This window comes from Lolium perenne, chromosome 3, assembly GCF_019359855.2.
Source record: "Lolium perenne isolate Kyuss_39 chromosome 3, Kyuss_2.0, whole genome shotgun sequence".
NCBI classification, from domain to species: domain Eukaryota; kingdom Viridiplantae; phylum Streptophyta; class Magnoliopsida; order Poales; family Poaceae; genus Lolium; species Lolium perenne.
The window spans coordinates 121,822,124-121,835,362 of NC_067246.2; the positions used below are offsets into that span (position 1 = coordinate 121,822,124).

General features: G+C 44.1%; 2 protein-coding genes across 2 annotated transcripts; both read left to right on the forward strand.

Annotated features, from left to right (window-relative positions):
• The first annotated feature begins 288 nt into the window (after positions 1-288).
• On the forward strand, positions 289-4,000 carry LOC127342251 (protein TRIGALACTOSYLDIACYLGLYCEROL 4, chloroplastic). The gene is made up of 5 exons (XM_051368190.2): positions 289-636; positions 1,054-1,288; positions 1,547-1,901; positions 2,239-2,576; positions 3,513-4,000. The coding sequence occupies exons 1-5, from the start codon at positions 371-373 to the stop codon at positions 3,708-3,710; spliced, it is 1,392 nt and encodes a 463-aa protein (XP_051224150.1). The 5' UTR covers positions 289-370; the 3' UTR covers positions 3,711-4,000.
• Positions 4,001-4,258: 258 nt separating this feature from the next.
• LOC127342252 (large ribosomal subunit protein uL3m) lies at positions 4,259-8,375 on the forward strand. Its single transcript, XM_051368191.2, has 5 exons — positions 4,259-4,663; positions 5,105-5,314; positions 6,427-6,531; positions 7,668-7,781; positions 7,868-8,375. The coding sequence occupies exons 1-5, from the start codon at positions 4,352-4,354 to the stop codon at positions 8,036-8,038; spliced, it is 912 nt and encodes a 303-aa protein (XP_051224151.1). The 5' UTR covers positions 4,259-4,351; the 3' UTR covers positions 8,039-8,375.
• Positions 8,376-13,239: the final 4,864 nt, after the last annotated feature.

Genomic DNA, 13,239 nt, shown 5'->3' on the forward strand with positions numbered 1-13,239 from the left:
ACTGACTTAGGGTTCAGCTGGTCGACAGGGTAGGCCGGCAGTGCCGGGGTGCATCCACCGGCATTGCCGGCCCAACACCACCGGCAGTGCCGGCCACAGGAAAACTTCAGCTTCACTCCTTTCTTCCTTTTTGATTGGATCGAGATTATCAGATGGTATCTTTTTTTATTAGTGTTATGAATACATCGTCAAAAAAGAAAAAATTGTCATGTGCCACGCAGGCACTCGCCATCCTCCATTCCTGCCAGCGTGGCTCGTCCCCCTATCCTCGCGGACCGCAACAGCTGCATACTTCGGGTCAGTCTCTCTCCAAAGCGAACTACCACTCGAGAAAAAGGGAAAGCGGGGTGCGGCGGCGGCGGCGGCGGCGATGTTGCGGCAGATGCGCTGGATGACGGACAGGGAAGGGAGGTGGGAGCTGGACCTGGAGTCCCCGGCGACGATGGAGGGCACGGCTCGCCCTGTGCCAGGCGACCCGCTGCCCCTCGGCCTCTCGCGGGGGCCCCGTGTCACCCGCACCAAGCAGCTCGACTTCTTCCACCGCTTCATGGCCTCTCCGCTCGTCCCCACCTTCTCCGCCTCCCGCGCCGGCCTCTCCCTCCACCACGCCCACCTCTTCCATCTCGCCCAAAACTGGTAATTAACACCACCCCCCATATCCTCCCTGGCACCCCAACTCACCTCCTCCAATCTTGGCAGAAGCGTTCATATTTGCGTATCAACGCTGTTCCCAGGTTGCTGCGATTGTTAGATAGGTGAAAATGTGGTTTGTTTACAAGCTCAGTGCCGATTCATTGGTGGTTCTATACGAACTACCAACCATCCCCGTGGAGAAACATCATTAGTACTAGTACATCACATTAGTATTTGTTTCTAAATGCCCTGTGTTTGGTCAATATTTTCATTTGTTTGAACCCTGCCTGCCTGCTTACAGGAAAACAAACTGCATAATAATCGCAATGATTTTTTTTTTGTTTTGTTTTTTTGCTTCATGTATTACAAGTGTCTGACCAAACTCATGTTCACTAACAACTTAAAACGTAACCTGTCCAGGTCTTTTACTATCTTGGAGCAGCTTCATGTACAGAAGCTTGTGGCAGCCGTGAAAGACAAGTTGTCAAGTCGGCAAGAAGGGGTCCCCTGGTCCAATGATCTCAAGAGACATTTGCACCAAGTTATGTCTCTAGGTGTTGGCACGGAACTATTGATCACGCCAGACACCACTTTGCTGCTGGAGCTGTACAATATCAAGAAGGGGGATCGAGGCAAAGCGATTATTCACCACAAGGCAAAACACCTGGATGCACTTAAGCTCTTTGGTATTTGCGTGTATTATTGTTAGCACTTCGAGGTTTTCTCATTAAGAAATATCCTGGTATGTTGAGTAGGACATGTAGTCATGAATAGATTGTGATTGGTTGATGGGAACACTCTATCCTTTTTATTTTGGGAATTACTAGTTTACTTAACTAACTCTCGCTGTTACTATTCTGAATGCTTGGATGAACTGAACTGTTACATTTTTTTTTTGTTTTGCTGTTTGCAGTTTCCTCAACAAAATCTTACACTAGCGGCATCTTGGCCTGGATTATTTGTTGATAAACAAGGGGTGTATTGGGATGTGCCTTTATCATTATCAGCTGACCTTGCTTCAGCTGGCTCCAGTTCTGGATTCAGTTATCATCTATTGCTTCAGCAGAATAGTGGGGAACCGAAATGTTTTGGTGGTGATGAAACCATTGAAGTTCCTCTTGCCCTGCTACCTGGATTGTGTGCTAAGGCAGCTATGTCCCTCAAGAAAAGCATCGATGTTTGGAGGAAGAAAGAAGATAAGCTAAAAATGGTTCAGCCGTATGATGTATTTCTCTCAGACCCTCATGTTTCATTCACTGGGATCGTTGGTAAGAATCTATCTTTGAGCTTCAGCAATTCGTTATGTAAGCTTGTTTCAAGAAAAGTTCTTGAATCTATTTGCTAGTAGGTTCTCTCTGGGCATTATTTTCGTTTGCATGCCATGGCCTACTCGTTGTCACATTTCAAGAATATATGATAATTTAACTCACCTGTCTCCTTGTGTCCTGAACTTCTGATGTATCATGAGATTTTTGCAGTCAGTAATATTCTACACTTCCTATGGATATATTACCATGAACAACATTGTAACCCATTATTATATTTGATTTATAGGTTGTCTGCACCAAATGATTTACTATTTACTGCTTCTTTTTATCCGTTCAGGTGCAGTAGCCAGTGGTTCTTTCGGGGATTGTTCAAAAAGAATATCTGTGCCGGAAGAAACACGAAAAAGTAACGCCTTCAGAATGTTCCGCGAGAGGAATAAATTTGCTGCTTTTGCAGACCTTTTTGCGTCTGTTAATTTTACAGCTCAACATGGGAATTTTCAGAGGCTTTTCCTAGATTTGACAAGGGTCAGTGCCCGATTTGATATATCCTCAGGATCTTTGTTTCTACGTGGTGCTTCTCATCTAGCGCAAGACTTTTTCTTCTCTAGACGGCCTGATTTAGAGACATTCTGCGATGTTTGTCCAGATGTGATTGTTTCTCTTCAACAACAGGTAAATCATATATTTCTTAACCTATTTCTTTGCTGTTTGATTGATGGGGGCATCTAAGAGCTTAGTTGTACCATTCCCTTTCCCACAGTAATAGGTTACACAAAATGAATACATACATTGTTTTCTCTACAAAAACTTGATTGGTTTCCTAGAACATATTAGTGAGTTCAGTTGTTTAGGTGTAATTTTTCTTGAACGTAATAAACAAATTGGTTAGGAGGAGGTATCCAGTAACTATCACTGCCACCGTTAATTTTCTTTTTTACTGTCGGGACATTTGTATCTTTCCTTTTATTTTGTGTTGTTTCAGCTATTTGTAAAACTGTGAGGAGTACAAAAGCAACTTGGGTCTGGGGACAAACAAGCGGCAACAAGCATTACGGGAAGCTAGCATCTAATATGATCTAGTGCTAATGGATGCAGTGCAGGAGAACTTAATCATGTCATCTAATAGGACTAAGCTATTCTTAGATTTAGAACCCCAAAATCCTTTCCTATTAGTAAAGGTGGATACTGAGCCTAGGCCCTAAAGAAAGTGCGTGGCAGCAGATACTACTGTGACTTGCTGCTTGATGCTTTTGCTATTTACTGCTTATGACTTGAGCACCAGCTTTTCAATTTACTGCTGAGACGCAATAGGATAATTGTTTGCACCACATGTCAGTGACACACATAGTGGTGTTTTATGATATCATTTGTTTGAAGTGCTGTAGTGTTAGATGGTATTTGATTCCTAGATTTTTTTTTTTGAGAATATGTTTCCTAGAAGTTGGGAACCAGTATTGATTGGTACCTTCCTGGTCATCATTCTCTTGTTGCCTTCCTTGAGTGTATCCTGAGTTGATGAATTAAGCAGACAGACAAGATGATTGCAGTGTTTACGGTGCTGTCATAAATAGAAATACTTAATGAAGCTGTTGCTTGTTGTTTGTGCAGATAGTTGGGCCGTTCAGCTTTCGTGTTGAATCCTCTGTTGCCATTGACCCAAGAAGTGAAGAGCATTTTGTTCGAGTGGACGACTCGGTCTTTGCTATTGATTGGGCTCTGAAGGTTCTGGGTTCAGCAAAGGCCACAGCTTGGTATTCCCCCAAGCACCAGGAAGCAATGGTGGAGCTTCGTTTCTTGGAGGCCTGAAATATTTGTCACCTTGAATGGCATATCACATAGTCACGGTCCGGTGATAGTGTCATGTCAGTTGAGATGAATGGTCGCATTTGTTGTGTGATAATTTTCTCCTACAGTACATTACTATGTGTGAGATTTAGGGTGAAAGTGGAAACACGCAAAACAATGACTTGTCTGGCTGGACGATCCTTGTGAACTCCATTGGTCTTGTCTGCATGAGATGGTAGTGGAGTACGTACGTAGCAGGAGAAAGAATGCAGCTACATCACAATATATAATAAATCGATTTATTATGCTAATGACATATCCAAGATCTGCGATTGTCCATGTTGTGAAGATGATTGACAGAGGCGATGATCATCGTATCTGAAAGTAGTGGTAGTAGATCTCGTTTCCCTGCAAAAATAATAATATGTACGTACGTACTGTTAGTAGATCTCGTTTCAAACAAAATTGCACGGACGGAGAATCGCAGTAGCAGGCAGAGAAAAGAGGCACAAGCCCAGTTGCAAGTGTGACCATTTGGGCCATTTCCGTTTCCCCCCGATCGATCGATCCCAATCCCAGTTCACTAAAAAACCCTACCCACCTCGCCCGCCGCCGCCTAAACCCCGCCTCCCCTCCCATCCCGCCCCGCGCGCACCACCGCCATGGCGGCCGCCTCGAGAGGCCTCCTCACGCGCCTCCGCCACCTCTCCCTCTCCCTCACCGGGCCGCGCCTCCCCCCTTGCCGCTTCTTCTCCGCAGACCCTCTCGGCGAGGGCGGGGGGCGGATCATTGAGGCGCGTCCTGGGGTCATGGGCCCGGACTCGCGGCGGACCGGCGTCATCGGCGTCAAGTGCGGCATGTCGGCCATGTGGGACAAGTGGGGCGCCAAGGTTCCCATCACCGTCCTCTGGGTCGACGACAACGTCGTCTGCCAGGTCAAGACCGCAGAGAAGGAGGGCTTCTACGCGCTGCAGGTGCTGCAAATTTTCCAATCTCAAACCCATTTTTTTTTTTTTGTGTTTTAAGCCCGCCCGCCCTGCCAGAGCCAGATGATTAGGGTTTGGATCTACACATGGAACTTTATCAACTATTTTTTGGACTATGTAATTTGGCTGTTTCATTATATAGTGCTAAGGTTTTTTCATCTCCTAGCTTTGTGCTAACAACTTGTCTTCATGCCACACAGTTGCCATCTGATGACTCCCTGCCCTCACAATGAATACTTTAGACCGATTAACATTAGTGACATAAACATTCTCTATTAGCTTTGTATTTTTATTCATCTAGAAGATGCAACTATACACGGTATAAGTTTGTAGAGTTTATGCTTTTTGGCTTTTGCCATTATCCTTCAATGCTGCAAATTTTGTTGCTTGCTTCTAAAAGTCTCTCCTGCTATATATATTTTTTTTTAGCTCGGAGCAGGCCAAAAGAAGGAAAAGCATCTGACGAAGCCTGAAGTGGGCCACTATAGATCACAAGGAATCCCACTGAAGAGAAAATTGAAGGAGTTTCCTGTTACCGAGGATGCTCTTCTTCCTGTTGGGACAGCCATCTCGGTCCGCCATTTTGTGCCTGGGCAGTTTGTGGATGTCATTGGAATCACAAAGGGGAAGGGTTTTGCAGTACGTGTTTCTTGCCTATCTATGCCTACTAACTTCAATGCTTTTCAACAGTGCCTAACATGGTATCATTGAATCATGGATTTCTTCTAGCAACACAACTTCCTTCAATAAGGACATACATATAACTAAAACATATCTACATCTGCCTCATAATGCAGGACATACATTCTAGTGTCTTGGCTATCGACTATAGAACCGGTCTTGTTTTGAACACCTAGATTTTTGCTCCTGAATTTCTGACAATCGAGGCAAAACATTGCTTTGTGTTGCTGATCATTTTTTGAAATTCTAAACAGATACGTATGTAATATAATATTGACTGATATTATCATATTAGTTACAAAATACAGTTCAGTTATATGAGAGAGCAAAGAAACCATAGTTTTAAAAACCGGACCGGTGGTTTGACCGGAAACCAATGCCCTGTCCGGTTTTTTAAGAGCCACTGGTCAAACTAGCAAAAAACCGGCAGAAAATGCTCAAAATAATTCGCTTTATCCGGATTTGAACCTGCGACCTTGATCTATGTTGTGTACGGCTCGCCCGAAGCCTAATACCACCTCCACTAAGAACCCTTTGTGATTTTCTACCGAAGTAAATACTCCCTCCGTCCCATCAAAAGTGTCTCAACTTTGTCAAGATTTAGATGTATCTACCTACTAGATAGTGTCAAGATACATCCAAATTTTGACAACGTTGAGACACTTTTGGTGAGATGGAGGGAGTACAATATATAGGATTCCGCGGAAAGTTTTCATGATATTAGCATAATTATTCATTGAATTTAGCTTTTTTTTTGTCGCAATTGAACCGGCTGAGCTGGCGGTTGGACCAGTGAACCAGTAAGCCAGTCACCTCACCAGTTTCTTTTGGTGTAAAATGTTTAGCTTTCTCTTAAAGACGATGGGATTATTTTCTTTATCTGTAAATTTTAATCCAAGTTGTTGATTATTTGCTATTGCAGAGAAGTGTATTACCTCATAATATTACAACTTCCTTTGCTGCTCTTCTATAATCAACTTTTGGTTTTTAGAAACAACCTACTACTGTGTATTTATTGTACTGATATACATCAATCGTGTAATCTTTTCGTCGCTCTTCTGTTCTTGTAGGGTGGCATGAAGAGACATGGTTTTAGTGGGATGCCTGCATCGCATGGTGCTTCTTTATCACATCGCAGCATCGGTTCTACTGGTCAAAGGGATGCTCCTGGAAGGGTATGTAGTGAACAATTCATATAGATCTCTTTCCTCAAAAGGGAGCTGGTATTCTATTAGAACAAGCAGCAGTGATGTTTTGCTGGAAGTTACTCACCCACTTGACATTGTTAATTCTGGATGTTGTGTTATTCACTAGTTGTTTTCTAATGTGTATAATTATTAGGATAGATAACACCTTGTTATAATAATTTGTGGTTGTGCTAATCATAGGATGGCCTTCTGCTTTTTGCATAATATTAAATAGATTTGCGCGTTCCCTCTGTGTACATGGGGAGTAGTGTCAAGTGCTAATCTATTAATGTTAAATGCAGTAATCCCTCCGATCCATAATCGACACTTATTATGGATCGGAGGGAGTACCTAAAACCGTTATTTGGATATTCTTAATGTCTTCGCTGGAGAATCGGAGATACATCTATAGATATAAAAAAAACCACAAACTATGCTTCTCATGAGAAGTAGAGTGTGCACTTTGCTTTTAGCCTTTTGGCTTACAGTGTCTTGACATTCACTCAATCAGTATTTAACATTCTGATGTACGGAGTAGTAGAAAAACGAATCGCAAAGCTTTGAAAACGGTATTAGGTAATGCAACTCTATGCAGCAATGGGAAGGCAGTTAATCTCCTTGTAGTTTTTATTTAGCATCCTATTCTCTTCTAAATTAATCGAGATCTAGTCAGAGACAATAAGACTGCTAATTCTACTTCATGTTTACCACCTACTGGCGTCTGCTGACAATATACACATTATATGTGTTGGGCTCCTGATGAATGTTAGTGGGTGTATCTGTAAATGTATGGAGCAAAAAGAAAAAAAAAGGACTACATGCCATTTTGAACGTTTCTGTAGTAATATAGCATTCTCAAGTTAGAACCTTTTCATATAAGCTATTTTTCTTGTTTTTTCAATGTGGTACGTGCAGCACTATTGAACCATTATTGAACCTGTCAATTCTCATGTGGGAGCGACTTAGCGTGGCTGCTTTAAACTAGCACAAACAAATGCATTTGATTACAATTGTGGATGGACAACTTTTGAACTTAAGATTTTCGTAGGAATGTGCTGTTGAAGTGTTGTGTCCCAAAAGAAAAACACTGCAGCATGTAGATAACAGCTGTAATTATGTTGCAGGTATTTAAAAACCGGAAGATGCCTGGGCGTATGGGTGGTGTACAACGCACAGTGAAAAATGTATGGGTTTATCAAATTGACCCTGCCAGGAACTTGCTGTTCCTGAAAGGCCAGGTAATTTCATCTGCATTTTGCAGTACATCTGCTGAAGTGATCATGTTGTGATATGGGTGTTATGCATTCTCTTGTCTACTTTCCAGGTTCCCGGCCCCCAAGGTAGCTTTCTTTTCGTTAAGGATTCGATATACAAGAAACCCGACAGAGCTTTGCTGCCATTCCCTACTTATTTCTCGCAAGAAGGCGAGGAGGAAGACTCGGAGCCCCTCATTGCCAATCTTGGTGACATCGACCCATTCATGGTAGCAGATTAAGACGAGGGACAAATTTAGAAGAATGCTTTTGCTTTCAGTGCACTTCTCGACAGTCCCCACGCGATTGTTTGTTAAATTTTGCATTGATATATGAGTAGTTCCTGGATTACAAGAGTCATTACTGACCTGCCAGATCTATGTTGTTCCATGTACATTACCTGGCAGATACGCCAGGGCCCTAGCTCTGTTAGGGTTTCAAGCTGATTGTTTGATCGACTGAGTGGAACTCTTTTTGTTTAATAAGTTGTGTAAGCTTAAGATTCAGATAGATATATAAAATCGAAAATCTCCACTGCTGAGATTACCATCGTGGGCTGTGAGTTCCCTGATGCGGTAATTTCTTCCTCTGCCTTTGTGCTATAGCTGATTTCATTTAGTGCTGGTGGGGTCTTTCAGAGTTGTGTTTACCTTCAGGTAACTTTACCTTCAAGTAACTTTCTTTGCATAATAGGCAACTGAGTTTTTACAAAATCCAGATGGTGATATTATATGCTATAGTTTTGAAGTTGGACAGAATTTGCAGTATTTTATCTACTAGCTAACATATTATCATCTCTTGAATATGGTGCTACCTAGTTTGCAGCCAGAACCAAACCTATGGTTGAATGGTTAGGAGGGTGGCATCCCTAACCTAACTGAGTTTAAATTCCAGGTCTGACACTTTGTTGTCTCATTAAAAGACGGGATATTCTTCAACGGAAGACGACGTTTTCGTTGATAGCGAGGCACTTGTGGTGGCTTCATCAATCTTAAGATTTGCCGAATTAGTTTCTTGGATTCAGTCTCTCGAAGATGCTTGTGTGTGCGTTTATAGAGATGAGTATATGCATGTATGTTTGAGCGCGTGTGCGTGTCTCACCAAAAAAAAAGTAGGTTTCTCTCTGAGGCAGTGATCAATATTTTCTTTTTGAAAAACATAGTATAAATAGAGACGCTCGTATATACGCGCATAGACACACCTCTATGAATGCGGCCCAAAATGATGACATACTGGCGTGTCCGCGACGAACATTGGGCCAGCTTTTTTTTGTACGCGGACAGAGATGGATAAGCGGCGTGTCCGAGCATGTCTGCTAGGCTCTGCTTGTTGCCCTCATGTGGTCCACCCATCGACCCCTATGCAACTGAGGGGGCCAAATCGTCCCCATGATCCTGCGTGGGAGGTTTGAGCTTGGCAGTTGGCCTTTGCACAACCCGGGCGATTTGTTTCGAGTGCCGCAAATTTGCAGCTCAAGAGAGAAGAAATTGCATCACCATGTATAGGGAGGGCATTCCCTAGAGCATTGTTTTTGGCCTTTCCAGTTCTAAAAATCAGTCTTTCTTTTGCACCAAATTTGTTTTATATTATTGGAGATGCTCTTACATTGCTCTGTTGTCGTACATCATACCAATTCAGTACTTCAATTTGTGAGAAATGATTATAACATTATAGTGGGTAAGTCATAGTTATTTGTGAGAATGTCACAGTATGTGTGATAACATGAATTTCAATCCTAGGCATAATCCGAACAGACTCTACAAAACCAGGCGCACATACACTTTTTTTTTTGAAACGGGCAAAAAAGCCTTTGCCTTATATTAATATAGGAGAAGCAAACAGGGGGTGGCAAGAGCCAAAAAGAGAAAAGAGAGAAGGCGGGAAAAGAAGAACCCGCCCCTAAAGGTAAAAGCACGATCAGCCAATAAGATCCGCCAGATTCTTAGCGCCGGCAAGGACCCAGTCCTTCCCTTCATCCTTGATCTTTTGTTCAAGGGCAAGGAAGATTTGTTGTTGAAGACACGCTCATTCCTCTCTTTCCATATCTCCCAACTGATAAGCATGATTGCAGTTCGTAAACCTTTGGAAGAGGAGGTGGGAGTTTTTGCGATAGCATGCCAGTAGTCCAACACTCTAGACCTCCCCGCCCCGAGGCAGCGGATAAGGTCCGGGCAGTCCAGCCAGGAAGCCGCAACAATCCATATTCTCTTAGAGAAGCGACATTCGAAGAGCAGGTGTCGAGCCGTTTCCGGGGAACATCTGCATAGCTGACAAGACGGTTGATGCGGCCATCCTCGTTTGGCAAGACGGTCAGCAGTCCAGAGGCGGTTTTGCACTGCCATCCATGCAAAGAAACGGCATTTTGGTGGTGCCCAAGGTTTCCAAACGATGTTACCAAAAGAGCAAGGCAAAGCGGGCAAGAACTGAGCTTTGTAGGCAGAGTTGGCCGTATAACACCCATTGGGAGTCAGCGTCCAAACGATGGAGTCCTCCGTGCCTGGCGAAAGTTGAACAGCCGAAAGGAAATCCCAAAGGCGAACGTATTGCTCCATATGATGGACGGTGAAAGCCTCGACCGAGATATCAGCCACCCAGTTGTGACCTTCAAGGGCGTCTCGGACAGTCCGGTTTTTTCTTTTTGACGCCACATATATAAGAGGAGCCAGGTCTTTAGGTGGGGTGCCATTAATCCAAGAAGAAGACCAAAAGGAGGCTTTAGCGCCATCGCCGATGGTGACTGAAGTAGCGGCGTTGAAGAGGTCCAAATCCGATGTATCAATTGGTGTTTCTGAACCCACCCATGGTTTTTCTGGTGTTGTCCATTCGTACCAAAGCCATCTGAGTCTCAGGGCACGAGAGAATTCTTCCAAGTCTAGAATCCCAAGCCCGCCAAGCTCCTTGGGTCGGCAAACCTTTTGCCAGTTTACCTTGCATTTCCCTCCACTGACCGTTTCCTGACAAGCCCAAAGCATGCCACGGCCGATCTTTGCAAAGGCCTTAAGGATGCCCTTGTCAGCTTTCAAGGCCGTCAACAGGAAGATCGGCACAGAGGAGAGCACCGACTTGACAAGAGCGGTGCAACCCGCACGATTTAGAAATCTGCCTTTCCAAGGGTTCAGGCGAGCAACCTCTTTGTCGATGTATGGTTGGAGATCTGCCCGCTTGAGACGTCCAAGAGAAATAGGTAGCCCCAAATACTTTATGGGGAAGTGGACTGTGACCGCCGGGAAGTTTACTAGAATTTCATTTAGGTCGATGTTAGAGCATTGGATGGGGGCGATGGAGCTCTTCGCAAATTGGTCACCAGACCAGTAACCTCTCCGAACTGTTGAAGGATGTTGGCAAGTCCGTCGAGATCGTGCACTGTGGGGGTTAAGAAGATGGCCGCATCATCGGCATATAAAGAGATCGAGTGCCCGTCAAATCTCCCAGCATAGCGTGAAGAAACCCGGCAGCCGTAGCCTCCTCTAAGATCCTTTGAAGCGGGTCTATGGAAATGTCGAACAGAAGAGTCGATAGGGGGTCTCCTTGCCTGAGGCCGCGCCCATGAGGGATTTTCTTTCCTGGAACCCCGTTAAGTAAGACCCGTGAAGAAGCCGTTGCGAAGAGGGTCGTCAAAAGAGCACGCCATCTCTGGGGAAAGCCGAGACATTGTAAGAGATCCAACATGTAGTCCCAACGTACCGAGTCAAAAGCCTTGGCGATGTCCAACTAAAAGAAGAACTAAAAATGAATACATCTAGCAACACACATGACAAGTGTAACTGTTACTTTCCCTTTCCCCCTTCTCCCTCTTGCTATAGTACCTGAGAGAGCTCCTCACTGCTCCGAGCCGAGCTGAGGCCTTCTTTGGCAGCGATGCCGTCTGGGAATGGCTAAGGCGAAGCTGAAAGGACACGGATGTCGCCTAGAGGGGGGGGGGGTGAATAGGCGGTTTAAATTTTTTACGAGATGGGCTTAACAAATGCGGAATAAAACTAGCGTTTACTTTGTCAAGCCCAAAGCCTATATACTATGGTTCACCTATGTGCAACAACAACTTATTCTAAGCAAAGGTTCACCAATGTGCTGAAGGAGATATGCCCTAGAGGCAATAATAAAGTGGTTATTATTTATATCTTTATGTTTATGATAAATGTTTATATATCATGCTAGAATTGTATTAACCGAAACATTAGTACATGTGTGATATGTAGACAAACAAGAAGTCCCTAGTATGCCTCTTAAACTAGCTTGTTGATTAATAGATGATTAGTTTCATAATCATGAACATTGGATGTTATTAATAACAAGGTTATATCATTGTGTGAATGATGTAATGGACACACCCAATTAAGCGTAGCATAAGATCTCGTCATTAAGTTATTTGCTATAAGCTTTCGATACATAGTTACCTAGTCCTTATGACCATGAGATCATGTAAATCACTTATATCGGAAAGGTACTTTGATTACACCAAACACCACTGCGTAAATGGGTGGCTATAAAGGTGGGATTAAGTATCCGGAAAGTATGAGTTGAGGCATATGGATCAACAGTGGGATTTGTCCATCCCGATGACGGATAGATATACTCTGGGCCCTCTCGGTGGAATGTCGTCTAATGTCTTGCAAGCATATGAATGAGTTCATAAGAGACCACATACCACGGTACGAGTAAAGAGTACTTGTCAGGAGACGAGGTTGAACAAGGTATAGAGTGATACCGAAGATCAAACCTCGGACAAGTAAAATATCGCGAGACAAAGGGAATTGGTAATATATGTGTATGGTTCATTCGATCACTAAAGTCATCGTTGAATATGTGGGAGCCATTATGGATCTCCAGATCCCGCTATTGGTTATTGGTCGGAGTGAGTACTCAACCATGTCCGCATAGTTCTCGAACCGTAGGGTGACACACTTAAAGTTGGATGTTGAAATGGTAGCACTTGAAATATGGAATGGAGTTCGAATATTTGTTCGGAGTCCCGGATGAGATCCCGGACATCACGAGGAGTTCCGGAATGGTCCGGAGAATAAGATTCATATATAGGATGTCATTTTATGTGAAATAAAATGTCGCGGAAGGTTCTATGGAAGGTTCTAGAAGGTTCTAGAAGGTTCTAGAAAAGTCTGGAAGAAACCACCAAGGAAGGTGGGACTCCACCACCATGGCCGGCCAGCCCTAGATGGGGTGGAGTCCCAAGTGGACTCCACCATAGGGGGCCGGCCACCCCCCCACATGGGAGGTGGAAATCCCACCCTTTGGGTGGGAGTCCTAGTTGGGCTAGGTTTCACCTCTTATGGAAGGTTTTGGTTTCGGGTCTTATTCGAAGACTTGGACACCAACACTTGGGATCCACCTATATAATGAGGGGCCAAGGGAGGGGGCCGGCCACCCCAAGACCACAAGCTGGCCGCCCCCCATAGAGTGGCCGGCCACCCCTCCCAAACCCTAGCCA